The sequence below is a fragment of the Cyanistes caeruleus genome, chromosome 3 (assembly GCF_971803275.1).
Source record: "Cyanistes caeruleus chromosome 3, bCyaCae1.hap1.1, whole genome shotgun sequence".
Lineage (NCBI taxonomy): Eukaryota > Metazoa > Chordata > Aves > Passeriformes > Paridae > Cyanistes > Cyanistes caeruleus.
Window position 1 is genome coordinate 23,894,213 of NC_141703.1, and position 26,833 is coordinate 23,921,045.

Genomic DNA, 26,833 nt, shown 5'->3' on the forward strand with positions numbered 1-26,833 from the left:
ACTCTTTGGTCAGCCAATCAACACACCTAGAAGTAAATAAAACCATTAACAGAGTAAAATCAACTACTTCTTTTCCATATTAGACTTGAAAAGGTGAGGAACATGGGGACATGTAGGGAATAAATGCTTCTTCTAAAGCAGGATATTGTCACAAGCAATGCTCCCCTCCTTCCTGCCCTGTGTGGCTTTTTATGGACCTCAGAAAGGCCTGCAGATATCAGTTCCTAGAGAAGATAGGATGAATTAAATCCCCGGTGTCTGAAACACAGACACTGACTGGAGTCTAGCTCACTTGCTGAACTGAAATGGTGTTCCATGTTCTTGCTTAGATCCTATCAGCCAGGAGAAATGGCAGCCTGTCCAGGTATTCTTCATTCTTTCCCACTGCTTGAGAAGGCTGTTTTCTCCACTTCAGAATGGTATTCTTAGTCTCATGTTGGCAAAGAAACTAATTGAAACAATCCAGAGTCCTCCAGACAGGGAAAAAAAACACTTATGTTATCTCTCCCCCACTAACTCTGAGTTTACCTGACCCAGGGATGTCCCTAACATTGCTTCTAGGAAAGAGGGAAAGGTTTGTAGCTTGTAATGACTGAACTAAATGTAGAATGAGAGTGCTTTCTACCAGCAAAAATCCATCAGAGAAGAAAGCAAAAGAAAGTTTCTTGTTCTAGGTGTGTACTTTCCAGAGCTATGATTTATAAAATTATAATTGAGCTGATGGCTCTTAAGGGCTGAACCAGACCTAGGAGTTCCTGCAGCTGCTTCTGCAACCTCCTTTTTACTACCAGCCTCATTGTCTGAAATTTGGCTGATTGATATCACACTAACACAAAATTCTTCAGAGGAGCTCTTTCCTCAAGCAGAGTGAGTTTTGTCACTTGATATTCTTTGTGGCCTGTGTCTCTTCTCTTTGCTTTCCAGTGCTCACACAAAGCTTCCACAAATGCTGCTTCCCAGACAAAATAAGTGGCCTGTTTCTGTATTCACCTGCTCCATCAAGGAGCGTGGCTTCTGGAGCAGCTTGTAACACCACCTGATAGTTCCACTTACACAGCTCAGAGAGAAAGGATGCTGGAAGTGACAGTACAAATTCTACCATCCCAGGAGCATCACAGGTGGGGGGGGATCCTAGACAATTGCTGCTGTAAGGGTAGGCTTTGTGAGGTGAAATAAACCAATGAATAATTATTGCCTCTAATGGCAGTAGCAGCCAGCAGCACAGCTAGAAGGATGAGACAGGCAGCACATGCTAATAGGCTGGGGGAATCCTGTCTTGACAGTTTTCAGCCTGCTCCATTTCTTTCAGCAAATAAAACAGAGCTGTTTGCCTCCAGCTCTCAGCACACAAAGCAAACAGTCGTGTTACAGAGGGTCATGGTGTGACCTCATATGAGTAAACTGAATTACTCTGAAGAAATATGCATTTATCCAGCAAAAGGACACCCAAGACAACCTGTGCTGAGGGAAGATAGCAAATGCCACAGATAAAGAATGTCTCAACAGTAAGTCAGAGCAAAACAGGAACCACCAAATGTAATTGAAAAGGTGAAACAAAACACAGGGGTAAACATTTGAGCCAAAATAAAATGATCTGTTCTTATTTAAACTTCCTCTCTCTTTATCAAAAAATATCTGTACATTTTCTGAAATCAACATATTTTATTTTGTTTCCCTCACACTTCACAATATTCACTTGTCACAGTAAATGTAAAAAAATATCCAGGGTCAGCCATTAGGATTCAGTGTATTCCTGACTTTTCTAAGAAAGAGTGAGAGCACAGAACAGAAATCCCTTCTGTCTGCAACGTCTTGACTTTCAGATGCTGGTTAATAGGGTCCATCAGTTCTCACTCATTAACATGTTTAATGACAAGCTGCTTGATTAGAAATTTACATTTTGCTGGATACCAGCTGTAGGTTTAAGGAAATTTAGCTATTTAGCTTTTGCATTCCATGGTAGAACAGGTACAAAAAGCTTCTCCTCCTGTACTACATGAATTTATCTGCCAGAATTTATGTGTTTTCCTGTTTACATAGTTGTTGATACAGAATGTATAACTGTGGATCTTGATACCTAAAACTGTGTATTGATCATTAGTTACAGAATGTATAACTGTGGATCTTGATACCTAAAACTGTGTATTGATCATTAGTTACAGAATGTCATGTTTTCCATGAATGAAGAAGTAATGTATGATTTTATACTATATATATATATATATATATATATATATATATATATATATATATAATATAGGTATTATTTCAGCTTTAGGACTGAGATACATCCTGCTTAGCTTGAGACACTGAATCTCCTCAGCTGGAAACTCATCCTTAGCTCTCTGTTTAATTAAGGAAATGGAACGTGTGCCTTAAAAGAATGGTCATGTCAAATCATACTGAGAGGAAGCATGACTCCCATTTATACCAGAACAGAACTAAGGAGAATCTGCTCACCCTGTACAGACATGATAAAACCTTTAAATGTGGCTTCAGTAGAAGCTGTGCAAGAGTTCAGTGCTCCGCCAGCCCTGTGTGATTTTGAAGTAATCTTTCTTCCACATTTTTTCCTGTTTTTTGCCTGAGATAGGTTAATACTGACCTCTGATTTTTGATTGTGGTAAGTAGTGCTGTCAAAGTGAAGGGTTGTATCTGTTTTACAAAATGAGCAGGGGATGTCTTTGGAATGGCAGCTCACTCCTGTGCACAGTGCACAGAGCAATCCCCAGCATTGTTTGGGACCTGGCAGGTGACTCCCTTCCAGACAGATCTGGGCGTGGCTCAGGAAAAGAGCCAGGGACTATACCCAGTAGATGATTTGGATTCCTCTCTGCTGTGGAGGGCAAGGAAAGTGTAGTATTTCTGATAGAGGTCTCACACCATTTGCCTCAGGGCCAGAGAACAGTTGTGATCACATTTGAATAACCAGGATAGACAAAGCAAGAGTACTTGCCCTGTATTATGAGTCCCTGGTGCTTTGGCAGGGCTGCACAAAGCATCCAAAGTAAGCACAAAGGGGATCCAAACCCTGCTGAAAGCAGTGGAGCCTTCTGTTGTTATTAATGAGTTCTCAGTTAGACTGTAAATGAGCACTAAATGTTAAAAGGAGAAGTATTTGAAAAGGATCATACAGGGACATATGTATCCATGTCCATATACCTACATTTAAAGAAAGGTGAGCAAAACAAGGGATTTCACAGGAAAATAAAATACAATTCTATCAGGTGAGTTACTGCTGAGCCTTTAATACATAATGTTTTTTCATATCTTGCTGTACAAAAAGGCTGTGATGATTCCACCTAAATGCTGATATTAGTCAACAATTTGTATTTTATCTTTAGACTTTATAAAATAGGTAAGTATATGATTTCTTTAGAAAAATAATAATGTCTCAAAATGTTTCAGTTCAGTACTTTAATCTGTCATATGAATAGAGCTAATACTGGCTCTTTTTCTAATTTAGTGATAAAGCATTTGTTCAGCCTAAGTACTGCTTATGAAATAACTATGATGCTTAGGATCATACATTTTTTGTTTGAGAAAAAGAAGTTTTATAATAGGATATTTGGAAGTCATAGCTCAATTAAAAGAGTTCAAATCAATCTTTTGACAAAAAAGTTCTAGCATGTAGACTTTCAGTGTATTATTGGTTTCTTTTAAAAGTGAGATAGTAACTTAAAAATGGGGGGGAAAAAAAGCAAATACATTCATTTCCATCATTGCCATACTCTGAAATTTATTTTTTTTTTTACAAAAGAAGTGCATTTCTGTCCATCCTGTGCCTTATGACTTTATCTTGAGTTTTAAATGCAGTCTTTTTCAAGAGCACTAATAATGAGCAACTGTGGGTTTCATGAGCTGCCTCTTTTGCATATTGTTCCTCATGCACTTTTCAAGTAATGCTGATGTAATTAGCTGTGGATTTGTTGGAATATAGAGCTTGTTTGTAAGGAAATAACTATTACACTTTGTCATCCTGTGATTAAAAGCACTGTACATGTGATTGCTCACAGCTAGTAACTAGTACTAGCATTATTTACAGCTGAGGGACAAATGATTCCCTCAATCCAAACATCCTTTTAGTCCATACATCCTCATTACCTGCAAGATTAGTCAGAGTAGGACTTTACTGAGTCAGAGATATCTTTTTGGCAATGTCAGTTTGCTGAAATAATAATACAATTACTGTTCACTTTTTCAGACTACATTTTTACTTAAAGCTTTTATTCCTCTTATAATCATGAACTTCCACCATGCTACTATAGCTGATACCTCTCTGTAGCTAGTCTCTTGCAAGTAGGCATGGATGACTCTTCAAATAATATTTATTACCAGCTAAAAACTGTTGAAGATGATGTTACTTTTAAAAAAATAATATTGAAACCTGGTAAATAATCCATCCATCTAGTGAGAACAGCAGAGCACAAGTCTGAACAAAAAGCTAACAAAACCATTATGTTAGTGAAGATACTCAAATGTATGAACCATAAGGGTTTTTTCCTTTTTCCCAAAATATTTCTGATAGTTCAGAAAGTTGATAAGGGACCAAAGAGAACAGCATACTTGTATTTGCATGGTTTGATGGCAGCAGGAGCACCGACATTAATGTGGAGAAAAGTCCAAACTTCTGTGTTGCGTGACTAAGAAAACAGGAGAAAGCGCATTTCAGACCAATACTTGACAGATAAAATAGGAATCAGTAGGAATTTTAAATAGAAATATTATCATAAAATGTCAGGAGACACCTTTGTTATGCTCAAGGATATTTTGAATAGTATGGAGGCAGGACAGAGGGGGATGCCCCTGCACAAAAGATAAAGTCAGGGCTTTCTGGCATGTTTAATGAAAAAGCAAATGCAAGGTTCTGCACCTTGAAAAGTACTACCTCATACAATTCTATAGGGATCAGGCTACTCTGGGGAGCAGCCCTGGGAAAAGGGCACTGGGAGCCCTGGGAGCTGGACTGGAGCTGGAAGTGAATCTTGGCAGCAGAGACAGCCAACAGCATCCAGGGCTGTGTCAGTCATTCCTCCACCCAGCACCTCATTATCTGGGTACTGTGGCCAGTTTATTATGCTTCTCAATGCAGAAAAATGATGATAACCTGGAGCAAATTTACTCCAGCAACCACAGAATCACAGAATTCACAGGGTTGGATTTGACCTTTGGAGATCACCTAGTCCAACCCCCTGCCAAAGCAGGTTCACTTCACCTACAACAGATTACCCAGGAAGGTGTCCAGGTGGGTTTTGAATGTCTCCAGAGCAGGAAATTCCACAAGCCCCCTGGGCAGCCTGTTCAGTGCTCTGCCACTCTTAATGTAAAGAAGTTCTTCTTCACGTTGTGGTGAAACTTCTTGTGTTTTAGTTTATGGCCACTACTCTTTGTCCTGTCACTGGGCAATGCCAGAAGGAGCCTGGCACCATCCTCTTGGCACCCACCTTTGAGATATTTATGTGTATTGATGAGATCCCCTCTCACTCTTCTCTCCTCTAGACTAAACAGGCCCAGCTCCTATAGCATCTCCTTACAAGAGAGATGCTCCAAACACCTCAACATCTTTGTGACCCTCCACTGGACCCTCTCCAGTAGCTTGTCTGTCTTGTATTGAGGAGCCCAGAGCTGGACACAGTACATGCTCAGGGCTGCAGCATGGTCCTGTGAGCAGAGGCTGGGGCAGGAGGAGCTTGTCCAGTGTAGGGCAGAGCCAGTCTCAGGGGCACCCTCCTGACGTCTGGTTGAAGTTTGCTGATGTACACAGTTAAATTTGTTCTATGGATTCACACGAATCTGCTCCAATAAGGAGCTGAAGATGCCTATATATAGGAAATTAGTTCAAGTACCTTTATATAATCCAGATTGTTTTGAAATAAAATATAAGGTTCTTTCCCACCCCCAAGATCAGTTAAATAAGGCACTACAAACTATATTTTCTCTATATAGAAAGTATATACATATATATATGTACATATACATGTATATATACATACATATATGTGTATATACATATATATATATATACATATATATACTCTCTATATACAGTTTTCTGTTCAGCAACTAAAGGGGTAAATTTCTTAAAATGATTGAATACAGCAAATAGAATAACAAATTTCTGTCTAGATAGATGTCCCCAAATCTATGCTGCATATATTCCACTACTTATTTCTGCCAATTTAGTATGATATTCTAGCTTAATAGTAGCTATCCACAATTCTTTGTAGTATTTCATTCTACAGATACAAAGGAGAAAAGGTGGGTTTTTTTTTTCCAAGAGCCCATTATGAATGCCCTGAAAAGATTTAAATGTACCTATGAAACAAAAGGCTTCTTCAAAAGGCAGTGCAAGAAAACTTCTTTCTACTTGCTCATTCTCAAATGAACTACACATGTCAGGCAAATCAATAAATCTTTCGAATACCATGAAAAATAAGGATCCCAGCCACTTCCCCAAGAAGCTTTATGTAAAAAGTGGCACAATAATTATGTAGGTGGATTATGATCTATAGGCAAGTGCACTGACTGTTAACATCTAAAAGTGACATTTCCTTTTCAGACAAATTTAAAATGAGCTGCATTTTGCAGTCAACTTGCTTGTACAAAAGCTAAATCAGGCATGCTCTTATAATTGTACCATATGCATTTTCCATCTCAGACTTTCCATCTCAGCCTCTCCCAAATCAGTTGTTGTGGGTAGAACTGGCCTAATTTTTTTCAATACAAAGCACATTTGCCTAAAGATCCATTTTATGAAAAAGTGTCACTGCAATAATCCTGTCAGATCCAGCAAAATACAATGATCAGGGAATGAGGGCAAGGGAGGAAGGGACAAAAATGAAACAAACATGGAAATGTTTTATCTGACGGTTTGAAAATTAATTTTTTCACTTTTCAAGGCGGATTTGTTTTAAGATAAGAAAATATTAAGAGCAATTCAGTGTTAAATAACTAATAGCTAAACAAAAATAAGAAAAACCTTTTCAAGCAAATTAAATATTTTGAGGTAACCAGAATGGATTTATAGTTTTCATTTCATTAAGTTTTTAATGTTGGTGTTCCCAAATCAGATAGACTATTTTCTTTAGTTCAGGAATAAAAATGAAAAAATGACAGAAGAGTCAACATTGGGCTAGAAAATCTTCAGGTTAAGTATCTATTACCTGGTGAAAAAAATGTTTTTCCTTCCCCTTGAAAAATTTTCATGTGCTTGGTATTTATAAGAATATATAATATCTTCGGGAAAGCTGAGGATGTTATTGGAAGTATGGATGAATGCTGTAATGCTGGTTTTAGTAGCTAGTCTTTTGACCTCCATTGGTTCGTGCTGTCATTATAACAACCAAAATCAAGGTATAGCTCTTTCAGAGCTGTCATAGGAGGAAAATTTTCATTTTAGAGTGTTACAGGAGGACCTCTGCACCAGGGTCAGCCATAATACATCAGCCCTGCAGCTCAGGCCAGGCCTCAGAGGAAGTGGGAAGAGTTAGGAAGACTGAAAAGGAGAAACCACCAAATTCAGCTTTGTCTTCTATGAATCAAGCCTGACTATGACAAGGAAAGGATATGCTTTATATGTTCAACACGTACAAAAACCTCCAAAAATGCAAAACAAAAACAAACAAACAAACCTCACCAACCAATGAAAAAAGCCAACACAGAAAAAAGAGATATATCCTTAAAAAAATGCATAACCTTGCCAGTGCAGCATTTCATCAGCCCTGTCACACTGGAGTGGAGTGGGGACACTGGGATACAGGTATTGCAGTGGGGTCCCTCCTACTGTCCCCATCCCTCCTGTCTCCCTGCTCTGAACGTGTCCCTGGCCCCTGAAGTCCAGTGGGGAGCACCACTCGGGCACAGCCAATGCCTTGAGCCCTGTTTCTTGTGGAGCACTGGGCTGGCACAGCCAGGCAGGCTCAGAGGAAGCTGCAGGCACTTTGCTGTGAGCTCTTCTGCTTTTCCTGGGTGTGCCATCAGTCAGAGGGGGAAGAAGACAAGGGCTTTGTTTTGCCCTTCCCTTTGAAACAATGCGTGTGGATTGTAAAAAGCTTTGGAACTCCTACAGGATCAGACCTCCTCTTGATGTCTTAAAGAAATTTAACTAAAAGGCTCTGAAATGAAAACCTGGCACTTCATAGAAAATGACAACTGATGGCTGGAGATCTCTGAGGCTGATAAACAGTGGCCACAGGGAGGATCTGCTGGGAGGAATATTGCTACTGTGGTTTAATCTCAAAAGGCAGTTTGTTTCTTGTGGTAGGTGGTAAAAGAAAAGGATAAGATTCCACTGTATCTGTTGCTAGTATGCTTTAGTGCAATGATGAAAGGCATTGTAATGATGACACTGCTATGTAAGCTCATGTGAAATAGAATCTAAAACAGAGACAATACAAACACTTGGTGAACTATATCCACTCGTATTTGTGTGAAATAAACAATACAAATGAAGTTTTGTAATGTCTTTCACTCTCCTGAACTTTTAAAAAGTTTCAATTGGAGCAGTAACCAAACAAACAAAAACAAACAAACAAAAAACAAACGAACAAAAAACAAACAAAAAACAAACAAAAAACCTCCCAAAACCACAAAAACAACCAAGAAAACAAACAAACAAACAAAAAAGAAATAAAACCTACAAAAAAAATCACTGATTTAAACCTTTCAACCTTTCACATTTATCTCCGAACTTGTGAATTTAGGGATTAATTTGATTAATTTAATAAAGTAACTTGGTCTCTCTGTGTTAGTTTAGTTTTTATTTACTTACATTTGAAAGTCACTAATCAAAAGGAAGCTGACAATCATTTTTTTCTGTTTCTGTCAGGTGCTGACACTAATCTGAATTTGAGGAGCAGGGAAGATCCAAATACAGCAGATCCAGGATCAGAAACGCAGGATAAAAATGCAAATAACCATGGAACTCAGTCACCTAATCCATTGTCCAGCGCTGTGACTGCTGAAAATGGAAATTCAGTATCAAATGGTAAGTAGTTTTTAATCCCAAAACTCTTTTAATACAAAACTGCTGAAGTGTTTCCTTGAATGAGCTTTGTAAGATATAGTCAGGCTGGGATCTTCTGAGTTGTGAAATAGCTGTTTCTGGAACTGGCTTAACTTTCTATGTGTGAACTGATAAGCCCCTCTCCAATAAAAGCTGAATGTGAAGAAAATAAAACAGCCTCTGTTGAGGAATTTGTAATTACTTCAGCTCCAAGTCTACAAGCAGCCTAAGGTATGGAGGGGAGAACTGAGATTTGAGATTCTGATCCTATAATCAATACAAATGGGACAGAAAATAGAAAATCAGGATCTCCCTTAGCTGTAGGTACCTTATTAGTGAATGAAATATTGTTTGTCATTGCAATAAAAATGTTACAAGAGCAGTGACAGAACATCCTTCAAGGTTCTAAAAGAATTAATCCTAAGGAAATAGCACTTCTCTGAGTTCAGATTTTTAATAGAAGTTGTTTTTTCATTTTGTACAATAAATATAACTGCTCTTCTTCTTTACTTTGTTTTTGATAGGAGTAGCACCTTTCTACAGCTCTGTGCTATCAGTGACTTCACCACAAGTTTTCCATGCTTAGAGAGTTCTTAGGCTGAAAGAAAGAGCTTTTTGCCAAATACACAAAGTAATCAGAAAGCCTGAAATAACCTTTTACATTGCAATGCTAAATGTGGTGATCCTACATCACCCAAAACAGTGACACATATAATTGCAGCAATAATGTAAAGCAAACAATTTTGCCAAAAAAAAAACAACAAAAAAACCAAATTCAACCTACCTTTGAGTAAGGTTACTTGAGAATAGTTGCAGGAAAGCCCAATCCAGATGGTGTAGTTTGTTCTCCAGACTGAACCCCTGATTAGCTTAGGTTCTTGTAATTTTGCCCCTGGCCCAGCTAAACTGATGCTTCCAACCTTGGACTGAATTAAACAAGGTCTTACTCAATGCACAACTGTGGTATCCTAATATTTACTTAGGTGTATGTAAAGGAAAGCTCTTAGTACATAATCAACTACTCCATTTGTCTTTCCAAACTCTACCAAACCTCTGTTTGCCATCTCTGTGACAAAGTGCTGTTGCTGTACATGGAAACTTTACTTATTTGATAAGCCCAGTTATCAAAGTGCTTTTTACAGAAATAAACAGAAAATCATTGATAATCTGATTCTTAGCTCAAGGCTGTCCTGGGCAGTCAATCCTAAAGTGTATTAACATAGTACAAAATCAATATATTTTTCAGAACTTGTTGCTTGGCCTAAGAAAGTATTTTTATTCATTTGTGGTGGTCTAGAATCTTGAAAATATTTTACATTCTACCTTTTATTTAAATTAAATAAATAGCACCTGCTTTTAGAATGTACTTCACATTAAAATTTGGATAATTTTTTATTACTTTATTTGAGATGTATCCAAATTGAATTTATGTAAATAAATTATTAGTTCAGGAAATTATTTGAAAAAAGGGGGTTGTTTTACATTCACAAAAACTGGGATTTTTTACAGGGAAATTCATTTCAAACATTTCATTTGACCAAAAACATGTGATCTTCCAAAAGGAGAATTTGTAGTTGGAATACAGAGAATTTAATGTAGATAAGAAAGCAATAGTGGTAACTGTCATATAATTAACGAGGTTATCAGTACACTAGAGACCTTGGATGTCACACCTTTCCCCTGTACATGCCTAATATATCATTTCCCAACTTCAAAACAACATATAGTTCCAACTACTGAGAGAACAGGGTCAGATTCTCTTTGCAGCAAGCAGCAAAGTACTGAAATGCTGGACTCTCTCAGATTTGATCTGGTTCCTGAGCTTCAGACAAGGGATTTTCCCTCTTCACTGTCTGTGTGCTCACAGGAAGTCCAGATGGTGTAGAAAATGATCCATATTTATGAATACTTTACATGAGCTTTATTCAGAAGAACAAAGAAAATTAAAAAACTGTTGTCTCTAGTTAAAAAGTTGTCAGAAAGCTCAGTTATAAAGGGGGAAACTAAAACGAGGATAGAGGGTTTTTGAGTGATTCTAAGCTTTGTTTTAGTTCTCATTTTCCTACTCTGATTTTGATTGGTAATAAATAAATTCAGTTTATTTCCCCACACTGAGTCTGTTTTTCCATGACAGTAACTATTGAGTGAACTCTCCTGTCCTTACCTTGACCCACAAGCCTTTTGTAATGTTTTGTCCCCTCAGCCCAGCTGAGGAGGGGGAATGATGGAGCTGCTTGGGTGGGCACCTGGCATCCATCCAGGGTAACCCACTGCAGGCACAACACTATCAGGGCTGCTGTGGGAAAAACCATCTGCAGCTCTGCTAGACCCAATACACAGAGCTACCATGGTGTCTGTGATTCTGGTGCGTGAGGTGCTTAATAATGCCCATCGTGGACTCCCTGTGTTTCTGCTTCTGCCTTTGCTTCTTCATCCCACCCTTCAGATCTGCTGTGGTGCTGTGTGGATGGTGTTCCCACTGCTGCAGCGGTGATGGGGAAGCACAAGCAATGAGCCTCACCATAGGATCCCTTTGCAGAGGTGTTTGTTTCTCTTGACTGCTGGCTGTTTTACACTGGGTGACTTGTTTTTACACAGCTAAATTTTGGTCAGCTAAATCCCACATCAAGAGTGCATGATAATTATATGACTTACAAAAAACATGTTTTATACTGAGAGGATGAAATTTTGAATCCTGGACCTAATATTGACTTCCTGTGTGACACAGAGATATTAATTTGAGAGCAGAATGCTGCAGGTGTAGTTTCTGTTCCCTTTGCATTGCTTCTGCCATGAAAACAAGCCAGGGGAAGAGGAGCCAGGGATTTCTGCACTGCAGGAGGAATCCCTGGCCATTGTAGAGGTAAAGTGTTATTTGCAGGCTCTTTAGTTACAATAGATCCTTCTTTTCAAGCAGTGTGCATACCTATGATGCTATCCCTACATGGTAAAAAAGAATTGTTCTGTTTCAGTAAGAGTGGAAATAGTAAATATTCAGGAAATGTGTGATTTGGGTTTCTTTGTTTCTTTTTTAGTATAACATATCAAGGTCTTTTGAATATGATATTGCAATTAACCAGTGCATAAATCTCATATTATAAATTCTTCTTCTTCTTCTTCTTCTTCTTCTTCTTCTTCTTCTTCTTCTTCTTCTTCTTCTTCTTCTTCTTCTTCTTCTTCTTCTTCTTCTTCTTCTTCTTCTTCTTCTTCTTCTTCTTCTTCTTCTTCTTCTTCTTCTTCTTCTTCTTCTTCTTCTTCTTCTTCTTCTTCTTCTTCTTCTTCTTCTTCTTCTTCTTCTTCTTCTTCTTCTTCTTCTTCTTCTTCTTCTTCTTCTTCTTCTTCTTCTTCTTCTTCTTCTTCTTCTTCTTCTTCTTCTTCTTCTTCTTCTTCTTCTTCTTCTTCTTCTTCTTCTTCTTCTTCTTCTTCTTCTTCTTCTTCTTCTTCTTCTTCTTCTTCTTCTTCTTCTTCTTCTTCTTCTTCTTCTTCTTCTTCTTCTTCTTCTGCTTCTTCTTCTGCTTCTGCTTCTGCTTCTGCTTCTTCTTCTTCTTCTGCTTCTTCTTCTGCTTCTTCTTCTTCTGCTTCTTCTTCTGCTTCTTCTTCTGCTTCTTCTTCTTCTGCTTCTTCTTCTGCTTCTTCTTCTGCTTCTGCTTCTTCTGCTTCTTCTTCTGCTTCTTCTTCTGCTTCTTCTTCTGCTTCTTCTTCTGCTTCTTCTGCTTCTTCTTCTGCTTCTTCTTCTGCTTCTTCTTCTGCTTCTTCTTCTGCTTCTTCTTCTGCTTCTTCTTCTTCTTCTTCTTCTGCTTCTTCTTCTTCTTCTTCTTCTGCTTCTTCTTCTTCTTCTTCTTCTGCTTCTTCTTCTTCAGGATTACCAGAGGAAAATGAATATTCCAGACTGTCGCCCAGCACTACAGCAGGCTCATCTATTCAAAGGCACAGGGAGAGCCACACTAGTCAGGTAAATATTTCATTGATGGCCTGCTAGAACCACTAAAAGAGAAAAAAATCACAGTAGGCACATGTTGAAAGCTGTCTCTTGATTCAAATTTGGGGATTGACATTGAAAAATGCAGACTTCTTTAACAGGTTTGTATTGAGCTAAAGACAATAATGAATTTACTACCAAGTTGTTTTTTTTTTTGCTGGAAGAATAGTCATCATGAAAGGTTCTTATAGTAAGTTCAAAGTTTATGAAACATCCTGTTGCTGGTTGTGATGATGCTATTTCCAGGCAGGAAATATGTCTTTTAACCCTGAGAGGACCAAGATGTTATCTCTCTCAAGATACTGATTCATTCATACTGGAAATACTTGCAGGAACCTTGTAGAATTAAATACATAATTGTATCATTTATATATTGTAATATTTTTATATAAAAGCAATGAAGACTTTTTAAATTATCATCACAATTTTGGTACAAATACTCAAAATCAAAATATCTATCAGTTAAAACAGCAGTAGGTACTAAGACAGTGTTAAACTTGCATTGGTTCTCATAACTTTTCCAATGAATTTCGGTAATTGAAAATTGCAACATAGAACTAATTTTTATGTGCATTAAATGAAAAAAAAGGGATAAACTTTTTTCATAAGACATTTTCTTAATTCTTTCTGTGACATTTTATATCTAATGTGAGCTACTTTACTTTCTAAATAGCCACTTCTGGAATGAGTGCCTTCAAAAATTTTATTATTATGTTACTTCACTTTAATGGCATTAGTGTATTCTCCTGTTGTTATTTTGTCTTCAGTATGCTTTTCTAAAAGGGTAGTCCCAAGTAATTTTATTTATTTGAGATGATTGTAAGAAGTTTACAGTAAAGCTAAATATTGTTCAAAGAAGAAACAAGTTGGAGCTAAGAGACTTTTTCAACAGAAACCTCTCATTAACCAATTTTACAATTTCCAAACTATTTTACCAGAAGGTAAGAGAGGTGCCTTATCACATTAGAAGATACTTGTTGTCTGTGAGGGACAGGTGACATTTCACAACAACAAAACACTGGTGCTAGCCAAGTTACATGAATGTTTGGCCTTTGACTCCAGCAGGAGCAAGATTCAACCTTCGACACCACACTCGGTGTTAATGGAACTTTGAAAAACAATAGATCGAAAAACAATAGGTTTCAATGTAGGATAAGTATGTGAGCAAACCAGTACAAAAGCCTTTACTTTTTGTTTTTCTGCCTTACTGTCAGAGACAGGTAACTACAGTGCCTATTCTGAGCTGAAAAATTGTGCCAAGACAGCACTCAGCACCAATCCCTTGAGCAAGGCCAGGCAGAGCTGCCCTGGCATTACAGGAGCACATCCATCTTGCACATCACACCTCACCTCATCATACCTCTCAGACTCTCACAAATGGACTTTGACCCTATTGTGAAAAAAATACTTGCAGTTCTAATGTCTCTGGAGGAGTATCCTGTATGAGGATGCTTTCAGTTGTCTCTGTTACATTTTTGTTATATCAACCAAGTACTCATTACGTATGAGAGTGGCCAAAGATGTTTCTAGCAAATGAAAAGTCCAAGTCCCTGACTCTGCTCCAGTTACAAACCTCACACAGCGAGATGCTTTTGTCCTGAAGCACCTCACACCTCTGTTGCTAATAGGGTTACCTGAGTCGAGACAGTCATGTTTAAATTACTATATCAGTACAGTACAAAGAGTTAAATGAACTGGATATAGGGGTACCACTGTCCTCTTCTTCATTTCTTTGCAAATCGAAGCAACATTTAAATGTTTTATTTTAGAAGAAAGTTGTTAACCATTTGCAAACATGTGTTTTTATTTTTCCACAAGTACTTGCCAAAACCTGAACACAATTTCATTTCAGTATTTTGAAATGTCACTTTTCAGCAAATTTTCAGATGTTTTACCGAAGTATTTCACAAATTTTTATGCAGTGTACTTGGAATTACATGCAGGGACAATCCTTAAATGCAAGCTCAGTGAGAACTGTGACAAGTTGAGAGAAGAAACCTGTAGTTCTGTGGTTTTTGATACAATTCCTTTAATGAATAAACCAAAATGGTGTTGCCAGAATAAAAAGGGGAAAAATGTTCTTCCCATAAAAATTAAAAAAAAACAAACAAAAAAACGAACTTAGAAAAAAATCTATCCTTACAGGGCTGAGAATTCTTGCTGTGAAAAGCATTCCTCAGCATTGCCAAAGCATGGCATATATTTGAAAATGATTGGGTTTAATTACTGTTGACATTTCTTAGCATGCTGCTAGTGACTTTAACAGCATACAAGCTGATTGCAAAAATCTTTGCCAGGCTTCACTGTTGTAACTGAATCACTTAAAATAATTTTTGCACATCTGTATGAAGTAGGACATATTTTTTCTGTGAAGATACTAATTTACTAATTGCTCTAAAGAGAAAAATGTAGGTCCTTGGATATCTTGGTAGACACGGTCCCTTCAGCTAAAGGAAACTGGTTCATTATCTTTCAGGGGCTTCCAGCATTGATGGTTTTTTTTTAATATCTCTCTGCTAGTTCTTTACTGAAGTGACAGTAAGGGTTAGTTAATTTCATTTTTGTCACTGGATCTCAAGGCTCGTACATATTCCATGAAGTTTAGACATTGTGGCGAGGGTACCATTGTGTTGTCACATCAGGTGTTAGTTATTTTCATCACTGCCTGACACCTCCTGCACACTGCAAAACTATACACTCCAGAGATAATTCTTCAGGTCAGTGTCTGTCAACACGCAGCATATGGATCAAGCCTGCAACAAACTTTTTTGAAAGTAGTTACCAAGTATAAAATATCATCCAGATGATCATCTTAAAATGAAGTCTGCTGAAAAAAAAAAAAAAGCAATCAGGTGATTTTGGCCAAATCACTGTTGGCCATAAATGCTGATTTTTTAGGGCAGTGTTTATAAAGGGAAATTTTTACAAATTTTACTGAATGAAAAAGGACAAAAATTGTAAAATTCAAATTCTAACAAAATATTTCTCATTGTAAAGTTATGCAATAAAATTCTACTTTATTCTGTTAAAAAAAAAGTGGAAGAGTATTAAGGTTTAATTTTTGTCTCCTTGGAAATGAAAGAACATACTTCAAAAGAAATAAGAGTCTTGCACATCCAAAGAACAGCAAACAATGAGGTTTTTAAACTACTGCCTTTTTCTTCAGATTGTTTTGTGGCTTTACAGCTATAGATTTCCAAGTGTTTTTATCAATAGGTTGTAAAATATCACATAAAAACATAAAGAACCTAACATCTGATATAGCACTGTAACTTCATCTTCATTCTGTATGAAGATGAAAACTGAACCATGAATTTGGGGGTGAAACCAGTTGTTGAAAAGTTTCATGTTGCTTTAGCTTGTTCAGACAGTAGATCTTCCAGAAACTTTGCTAGCAGAGGCACACATTTTCCCTACTCCAACCCAGTGCACTAGCTTCCCTGTGTTTTGTGCTTTCCTTGTAAACCAAAACATTCTAGTCAAGGAAATATTCAAAATTATAAGACAAAAATCTACAGTAGAATGGAAGAAGCAGTATCCTAATCTACCCTTACAAGAAAACTTTACTCTTAGAAGCTATGCCTCTAACTCAGCTTGTACAGAAAGTGTTTTGGTAGCCTCTTGTTCCCCAAACAGCAGAAAACTAGGAATCTTCCTTTTCCAAGCTTGATTTTAAATTACAGATTTTAAATTATTTAAATACTTATTATTTCAAATTGCTTCAGTGGTTTGTCTAAACAGTTTGATAGTTCCAAATGTGCCTGGATTTGTAGTCTCAAATTCTCATGCCATAATTTCCTTCCAGAGGCAAAAACCTCACCAAAATGTAAGACATGTTTCTTATGGTCATTTTTGCCATAAACTTGCTTAAGTAGGAAATTTTTGTATGGCCAAGAGTCATTTTTATTCAGTCACACTCTAGGAAGTGATCCCAAAGCATACTGGCTATTCCACAAATGTTGAAATTGCTTAGCAGGGTCTAAAATCCAAAACCTCCTCTAAAATAAAAAAGCTGTAGACAATATTGCTCCTGTGCCCTTTTTTGTTTACACAAAGAATTTATCAGTTCCTTAACCAGTTCAATGGCTCTCTCCAGACTGTTTTTAGTGATTCCTCTGTTATCAACAGCTGCTATGAGTGTCTAGGTTTAAAAGAACATAAAGACCATTGAAATATATAAATTCTTTGGAATGTCAGCAAGATGAAATAGAGTCAATAAAAGCAAGCCTCTATATTCATACCTCACACAAAAGTTAAGTGGCCTTGTCTTTTTTTCACAGATCCAGGACTGTGAGGTTTTTTGGGGGTTTGGCTTTGCTGGTTTTGGTTTTTTTTTAATGATATTTAAAAGTTGTTGTTACCATTCACTATGAAGTGGGAAGTGGTGTGAGAAAGATATAGTAGAATCAAGGGAAGCAGGCCAGCTGAAAGATTCCTTTTTTTCTTATGTGGGCAGCAAGAAGCAACGTGGTCTGTCTGTAACAGGATGAGATGGACAACCTGAAGATAATGAACAGATGGGAAGTGAGGGACAAATTAAAGACTAGAGTGATAATAAGCATGTGGAGGGGGTGGGAGCAGGAACTAAACCAGGCACAGATAATGGATGATTCTAAGAAGACTGGAAAAAGAATAAAATAACTGAGAGAGAAGGTAAATAATGAAATGAAATAAGGGATTTGGAAAGACAAAAGAGCCAGAGAGAAGGAATCAACCCAAAGAAGTGATGAAAAAAAAAGCTAAAAGGAAGATAAGAACAGGAGGGAAATAACCAAGAACAGAGCAGAGGGTGATGCAGTAAAAAGAGAAGAACTAATGAAGAAAAAATTAGAAAGTCTATATGGTGTTCCAGATATGATATTCATCTGTATGCACATATCAATGTGATCTTTCATGTAGGATAAAAGAAAAATAATTTTAATGATTGCCTACATTTATAGGGTTGCATTCTGTACAAGTTAGGTCTTAATCATAGTCTCCTGATGATTCAGTTGTCCCAGAAGAAAGGTATAAAATTTTCTGTTGATAGATGCAAAGTCTCTGTCCAGTTTAGCTCTGAATGGCTGAATATTTCCTTATTTGTAACCAGATGACGTCACATGCATTCAATCCTATGGAAAGTTCCCAGAACAAGACACAAATAAACAAGTAGCTTGCCATCCTGGTAGGTTAAGTAATTACAGACATATGACATACCCTGGTGCAGGATTTTGGTTACCCACTTCTGAAATATGTTTTATCTGTCATGTGTTCAAAGAGGTGAGATAAAAAATCATGGTTATTTTTTCACATACATTTAAATTAGAAAATCTGAAGTCTTATCTCTTTTTTGTTAAACCCCATGGTGCAGATTGGCAGATTGCAGTAATACGGGAGCCAACATCTGAGAATGTTAAATTGGAAATATCTTTTCATATTAGCGAAGTATGTATTTATTGTTTCATTACAGCTTAAGCCATAGCTCTTATTTCATGAAATCTCATTGCTTTTAGCAGTCTCTTCCCTAAGAAAGAGCTGCATATTCATTATGGTTTCAAGGGTCTTCTTTGTTCCTACTTGATTTAATATTTGTTGCCAATCATTTCTTTTGTTGACTGTTCAAAAGTTTAAAAGAAATTAAGTCAAAAATGTGTTGCAGTGTGTTGCTATCCCCCACCTTTTGTCACAGTTATAAACACTGGGCTCTAGCATTCATTATTATTGTCTGTCATGTTTGCCTGTTAGCTGAAAGTAATCTTTGATCATCTTTGAAGCAAAAAGTGGCAATCAAACAGGTCTGGTGTAATAAAAAAACCACTAACACCTTTGTAAACACGTAACATCCAAGAGAAGACATAGAATATACTTATCATTTATCTGAATCAGTATATCCCCCTGCATTGTGTTTCATTTATTGTTTTGACAGCAGCACAAAGAATATTCTTTGTAATGTCACACACAGCGACAAAAATTCAGGTCCTATAACGCATTGTGCCTTTATTTTTAGAAGATTTACAGTCAAAATCATGTGCCTTATAGACTAAATGGTAACGGAGGTAATGCATAGTGTTAATTCATCAGTAAATACATCATCTTTTGTTTGTGTTGAAGGGCTGTTGGAGAGCTGATGGCCCTCTGCTGCAGGTATATCCCAGATCTGACCACTGTCACCTCCACGGGTGAAAGCACAGATCCACTTTGAATCAGTGGATGTCACAGCCAGTTCCCTACACATTCCAAAGCCCCTTTTCTGTCTCCAGCACTTCATCATCACTGCATTTGGCCCTGGTAAATGAGATTGTAGAACAGAAGGGAGCAAAATCTCCTGAGTATCCCTAAGCTCTGGTGTTTGGCTAAAGGGTATAATTATTATCTCTCTTGGGCTGCCACAATGGCCAAAGGCTCACCTTAAAAAGCTGCTTCAAATTTGAACTACAGGGGAGTGTGGTCCACCACCCCACTGACAGCACCTGTGGAGAGGGACTGCACTTCCACTGAGAAGTGTGAGAGGGAATAAATGAGTTCCTCTGGCCTTCATTCTCTTGCTGTCACACACTGCCACATGCAGATAGCAGAGATTTAGATTGCTAACAGGCTCTAAATTAAATGAAGTTTTCCTCTAACGTTGTTTGACCATAAGTGTAGTGTTTTTATACAACAAAGGATGATAACCCAACTACAGCAAGTACAAGTTGATTGTTTTTGTAATTGGTTTGAAAGCATTGTGGCAAACATAGTCTCCACCTAGTCAAATAAATTAATGCCATAAAAAGGCAGGGATCAGTTAAGTAGCAACATGACTTAGTTTGTCATATATTTTTTGTAAGATTAGGTGCAAAGAGGTATTAGCATTGTTAGCTGTTTCAAAAACCTCTGTGATAAATGATTTGTTTTCAGAACTCATCTTGAGAAAGACACAGTTGCTGTCTGAACATATTCTTTTTCTCAAGCATCAGAGACAAACTAGGAGGATGTCTTGAAGGTTTTAGAGAGCATTTTATAATCAGTTTATCTGGAGATAAAAACTACCTTTGAGAAAAAAAAAACCCAATAAATTCAGTATTTGTTGATGGTTAATGTTTTAGTCACTCTGGGAAGGTGTCATCTTTCAGTTGACATCAGAAATCTATAATTGAAAAACACTCAGCCAAAAAACAAAAATTAAAAATTGAAAGCCACAAGATCCAAATACAGTACCCCCCTGTTTTGAATTTATAGACTTGTCCAACTCTATTCCCAGCTCAGGTAATCAGTGTGCCTGATGTGTACTGTCATATATTATTGAGCATTGCCTACCTTGTGCTAATATTTTCTACCAGATTGCAAATTATAGTTATACTAAGGATTTGTGTGCTGATTTTATTTTGCAAAGATATGTTATCTTTTTTTGATTGCTGAGATACTTCCAGTCTGTATGGAAGATGACTAACATAATTCCTTGAAAATATTGTGCTATAACTATTGATACATTTTTGATAATATTGGTATAACGACTTCACTGAAAGATACAAAATTATGGAAGACAGGTCCTGCTTTTGTGACTAAAATCAATTACTTCAAAGAATAATAATAAAAAAAATCACCTCAAACAAAACTACCTCCCTCCCCCTCAAATACAAAAAAACAAAACAAATTATGAAGAACAAATAAAAAATCAGAGCCAAAACCAGAAACAAAAAAACACACAAAAAACAAAAGGCAAACTGTCCTGGGTGACATATAATAATATAAATAAAATTAAAAAAAAAACCAAATTCCCCCTGTTCTAGAAAAAAAAAGAACCCACCCTATGGGAAACCATAACAATATGACAGAAAATCAACTTCCACCCGAATAGAATTGCAGTGAGATGAAGAATGAAATATCCTGCCTGAGGCACAGTATAGGTGTGTGTAGCCCAAGATTCTCTTTCTAATAAAATCAAAATGCCTCTGCTACCCAGGGTGAAGTCAGAGATAGGAGATGTCCCTTTTGCAAGCGTGATCTCTCAGTTTTCAGTGGTCTGTGAGGAAGGGCTTCTGGAGGCAGAGTTCATTTAGTAGATAATTATCCTTAGTACACTTTTCTTTCATTAATTATTTTGGAAAAGCCTATCAGAAAGTGAAACTAAGGCACACAGTAGAATTAATTTTTTAGGATGACTTTTGAGAGCTTTCCAAGTGCCATGTGATAGCAGAGGGCTGGACTGGGCAATCAAAGGTACCTGTGTCTGCATGATCTCTGACATGAGACTGTCCTGCTTCCAGCATCATTCCACAACTGATGTTTGGAAGAAAATGGAGTCTGTCCCTTGAAAAAAGTATCCAATTCTGACAGCAGTAAATTGCTTGTCAGAAGAGCAAGCATTTCTGCCTGAATCATGTGGCAATGCATTTTTGTTAATAAATGTTGTCCCTTTTAAATTTTATTTTAAACACAAAGTTACTTTTAAGATTATCTCAAATTTTTATAGGTCAGCCAAGTTATCCCTTCCTTTTGGTCACCTATATAGCAATGCTTCTTCTAAAAGAACTTTCTTCTTTTGATTTAATTAGAAATTTTAAGTGAGAGAGAAAAAAATATTTTCCTGTTTAGAAAAAAGCAAATGAATTGTGTTTTCACTTACAGATCTCATTAATGTTTTGCTGGCATACCTCCTCCAGAAAAATTCTAGATTTGCACCAGAGCATCTATCTTCTTTGCCATTTTCACCTTTGCAATGAACCCATTTGACATCCATTCAGAGCTTTAGTTTTGGACATTGTTGTTCCAACACAAAGAAAAACCATCAGCAGTTTAAAAGAACAATTAACTAAAATCACTTTATTTTTGTATATCACATATCAAGTTATTACATTCAGTAGGTCTGACATTGCAAAAAAAAAAATGCCTGTCTCAGCACTCACATGACAATCACATGAATCAGTTTGGATCCCAGTGTTACATTTGTATTTGAAGATTTTAATTGTAATTTTGAAGCGTGTGAGCTCATTGATCATTGCTGCTCTCTGCTCCGTGCTGGGGTTGTTCGTGGCCAATACCGGTTTCCCAATCAAACACAAATTTGCATATTGATTTGATTTATGTTGAATGCTTACCTAAGCATCTTAACACACCCTTGGCTTACTGTGTGATTTCCCCTTATGTATTTAAATAAATATTAGATTGGTAAATAACATGTAGACTAACAGATTTTTAATTTTCCTTGATTCAGTAGTTGGTGGTAAAGCAATCCTTTCCTGTTTTCTGCTCTTTTCTAACGTAAAAATAAAAACCCAAACATATCTGGTGGTACCTGAAGGGTTAGGATTTTTGCAGAGGTTGCAGTGTGCCTGTTCTGTAGTTTGGAAATAAAGTTGAGACATGAATGTTTGGAAAGAGTCAGTGTAGGGGCTTATCAGATTGAAATAAATAAATAAATAAAAACATTAAAATGAGTTTAAAATGTTTTTGTGAGAGTTACATACAAGTGGAATCAAAATATGTTGCTCTTGCTAATAATTGCATGCAGTAAGAATTCTTTTCTGCACTACTGAATGAAATGGTGTCTAATTTTTTAACAATAGGTGAGAACATCCTTTCTTGTCTTTAAAACAGGATGACAGATCCACTGGGGTCTGTGAACTGCTTTTGAGGGCTGTAATAAAGTTAACTGTGAGACACCTAATGGCTGAAATTTATTTGGCTTTCATTTTTTAGGCAGTGTACAAACTGAATTTTGTAGGGAATTTGTCAAGCCAGCTTTATTTGTAAAATAATTATAATAATTTATCATCAATATTATACATTTATTGCATAATTCACTTTAGATCCCGATAAAAGTTTAGAAAGGTAAAATGATTGCCATTCTGAACTCAGTCTTCCCATGGATTCCATGATGGGACCTCAACTTCACTAATGGAAGAGAAAAATTAATGATGTAATAATTAGCTGTGAGTATTTACTGACAGTTACTTTAAAGCACGAATGTTGATAAATCTACTGAAGAAAACAACTGGCATTATTTCTGCAAACAAAATATAGGAACTAGCCATAAAATACAAATGTCTAAGGAACACAGGTTTATATGCTTTGTATGTCCTTAAATTGCTTTGTGATTTTCTGTTGTGCTTATATATCTATAAGCAGGAATCTTACTAAAACTTAAAGAAGCATCTAAAACCAGAACTGTAATAAAACGTGAAGTGCTACATTTTTTGAAAAGAAAATTATTTGTATGTTTTAAATAATATGCAATTATCATATATAACTAAATTCTTCCTTTCTGACGAATATTAGTAAAAACAATGCACACACAAATGAAAAAATTACTAAAATAGTAAGTATACACATATTTTTTAACAGATAAACCCTATATTTGGTCAGTGGGGGAGCAAACTGAGGTGAAATACTGAAAAGAATCTACCTTTACCAATAACAAATCTGTTTGTCAAACAGGTTAATGACCACTTTAGTCATAGGCTGATGATTAAGATTCTGTTGCATTTGACATATGAGAAGAGAATATAAGTTCTTTGCCTCTGAATTTTACAAAACATCCTCGGTAAAGGATCTTTTGTTTGATAATAATTTGTTTGTTTGATAGTGTTTGATCTTTTAATGCAGAATTAATTTCTTGAGATTCTAAAGCCAAATCTCTAACTCAATCTTAAATGTGCCAGTTAATCATTTTATCTGGCATACTTTTTTGTCAAAAAATATTTAAAATATGAAACCTTTTTCTTTCTATAATTATATACTTGCTAAATTTTTAACTTGCATATGAAATAGACTAATTAAAATAATTTATTGACTTACCTTATAGCAGCTCATCTTGATTCTAAGAGAAAGTTGAAATCCAGTATGTCTGCTTTAGTCTGCAAAGTGAAATCTAGGTAGAATTTACAAGCTTAAATCCAGGAGACAGTTCAGAACCTCATTCTCCAATGACTATGCAATACTCAAATGTGTATAGGCAAAATTGTGCTCTAAGGCTTTCATGACTGCCAGCACATAACCAAAGTGCTCTGTCTCCAGCGTTTTTTTGTGCATTAAAACTACAAGGAACTCTTTCTGAAGGATTTACTTTAGCACACTAATCTTTGTCCTCCACACAAAGCACAGGAGTCCTTCTGCTCTGCACTCAGAGTCCACCCCTTGTGGTTGCAGTGTCCTCTCAGTATGTGGGAACTTGGTCTCCTCCTTAACCTGAAGGAACTGTGGTGGGTTGACCCTGGCTGGACACCAAGTGCCCACCAAGCTGCTCTATCATTCCCCCTGCAACAGGACAGGGGGGAATATGAGATGGAAAAAAATTAATGGGTCAAGATTTTAGGCAGTTTACTAAAGCAAAAGTGAAGGTTGTGCATGCACAAACAGTAAAGGAAAAAAGGAAAGAAAACAAAAATACTTTATTGTCTACTTCTGATCAACAAGCAATGTCTGGCCATTTTTGTGGGAAGCAGTGCTTCAGGATATGTGGAGGTTGTTCCAGAAGGCAAACTTTGTAAATAATGAATGCACCCCTTTGCCCTCCTTTTTCCTACAGGTGTGCAGATTTCATATGGTATAGAATATCCCTTTGGTCATTTTGGGCAGGCTGGCCAAGTTGTGTCCCCTCCCAAAATGCTGCCCACCCCCACAGACTACTGGTCAGGTGAGAATGTTGGAGATGAGGCTGTGCCAGTGCTGCTCAGCAGCAGCCAAAACACCGAAGTGTTATCAGCGCCTTTCTAGCTCCCAGTGCAAAGAGGAATATTATTTTAATCTCAGGATCAGCAGAGAGAAGCTGAATCCATATCTTCTAATTTCCCAATATGCTCTAATTTTTAGAGAACGATGAAAGTTATTCCATACATGTTATGATGGAACTGAGTCATTGGTGCTCTGTCACCAACCAAAATCCCTGATACAGCCTGAGAGTGGACTGTGAAGTAGAAAAAAATTAATCCTGAAATCCTCCCTGGGCTGCTCATTACAAATTTATTTTGTCTTTCTTGCCATATTTTGCAGTGGAAAATATGGATCTAGTTTAAATCCTTCAATCCATTACAGTTTCCAGTTAATATCTGTGGTAACTCCACAAGTTCTTCTTTTGTGTGTGACTTTGACACTTCAGCTTTTCTTGTTTGCTCATAAAGAGCTCGGGATACTAAACATAGGGGTGGTGTTTTCACCCAGTGGCAGAGCTGTTAAATGCCAAGATTCAAATACTGTATGTTTTGTGAGTCTAGCCCAAATGCTGTGTTTACCATGTCTGATTTACAAAAATCCTCGTCTACAGTTGTTGCTGATACAGTTGGTGGAAGTTGTTTAGTGTCCATTAAAAAGATCAATAGTCTTAAAGCAATTAATTCCTAAATCATTTACCCTTCATGATATACCTGCTCAGGATATAGAATAATAATGAAGAAACATAGCTCACTGTTTAACGTTGTGCTTCATGTAAAATTATTCAGCCAACCTTTTCTATAATGAATATGTATAATAGATCTTTAGCTTGTCACAGGTCTAATCATAAAGGGAAAAGAGAAAAGATATCATGTTATTCAAATAGATCTAATTAAATTAATTGGTTCGTTTAGAGCTCTGCCACTTATGCATTTTCTCCCATTTCATTTTGACTACAGTTTCATCTCATGTCCTTCATACAGGTTGTTTTCCAGTTTATTTACCAGATCAGTTTCACAGTAAATAAATGTTTGAGATATTTTTCCATCCCTTTTTTGGAGAATACGATAAAATGTGTACATTTATTCGTGAACTGGACCAACTTTGGTCCACTATACACAGGAAAATGCGCTCTAACTGATGACCCAATATTAATTTACAGCTTGCATAAGCAGGGCCAGTACAATAAGACTTCTTCCATGCCTATAAGCTATAAACAGGATGCATTTGTCAATTCCATGCCCAGGCAAAATGTACTCAGTTTTCATCTGCACCTACGTGCCTTTATGTTCCTTGGAATGGCACTAGCACTGTCTCTTTTCAAATACTCTGTCCATCTCTCAATCTGAAAATTCTTCCAGAATGCATTAGTCGTGCTATCAAACTTTTGTCACCAGAGCACATCCAATTACACAGTTTCAAAATATCTATTTCTTTATAACTATATTTATCCTCCAGTGTTGAGGCCTGTCTTTGATTAATTATCTCTGAAACTCTTTCATGTGACATTCCTGTGATGACAGTCGAACAAAGCTTGGTTCTTGTGTGTTCCAGCACCTCTCTGAGAAGCATGCCTCGTGCAGATTCATGAAATGTCTGAAATTTAGTTACAAGTAAGGTATACAAATTGGGAAGACTGTATTCCAATCTATGTAGTTTCCAAAATGGACTATGCTTGTAATTTAAACCCACAAGAAACTACAGGAACTGGCCAAAAGTGGGTAAGGCATGGTAACTCACAAACTATCCAGTTGTTCTATAGGAAAAATCCATCTGACCTGTCTTTCTTGATAAGTTGTTTCCAAGTGCAAAGTTTTGTCTTCTTCTATAAACCACTGAAAAAAAGAAAATGTGGTATGTTTTGTCACTGATATCTCTTTATCAATATATGTGAAACATTTCATTTCATCTGAGTTGCTGAGATGCCCTGTTGCATTTTGTGTAAATATAAAAGCAAATAGGTTTTTAATTTTATAATTATCTGAAATTGAGATACACTTCAATGAAGTCTTTCAATCATTTTTTCTTTTTTTAGAAAAGTAATTCAGAACTTTAAACTGTACTTTATTGTACATGTCATTAAGACATATTATAGGTTAATGCATTTCTCTTTGAAGTTTCAGCCAGCCAGAAATTAAGCAAATTCCCTGTACATATTCAGGCACATCGATGTAAGAATTCATTCCTTCTCTGACAGCATGTGTATGTGAAAGGTCTGAATTGCACAGGATACATTTGAAACA

The 26,833-nt window shown here is 36.7% G+C and overlaps 1 protein-coding gene and 1 long non-coding RNA gene across 8 annotated transcripts in view; one reads left to right on the forward strand and one right to left on the reverse strand.

Annotated features, from left to right (window-relative positions):
* MYO16 (myosin XVI) overlaps nucleotides 1-26,833 on the forward strand; it is a 367,619-nt gene that overhangs the window by 330,435 nt on the left and 10,351 nt on the right. For all 7 annotated transcript variants that reach the window (XM_086880163.1, XM_086880162.1, XM_086880164.1 and 4 more), the window contains 2 exons: nucleotides 8,828-8,986; nucleotides 12,865-12,956. In XM_086880163.1, the coding sequence (XP_086736289.1) occupies nucleotides 8,828-8,986; nucleotides 12,865-12,956 (251 nt within the window). The remainder of the gene's footprint in view (nucleotides 1-8,827; nucleotides 8,987-12,864; nucleotides 12,957-26,833) is intronic.
* Nucleotides 22,664-23,779, reverse strand: LOC147654010 (uncharacterized). The gene is made up of 2 exons (XR_015284249.1): nucleotides 23,739-23,779; nucleotides 22,664-22,835 (listed from the first exon to the last, which is right to left on the reverse strand). It is a non-coding gene; the product is annotated as an uncharacterized LOC147654010 (long non-coding RNA).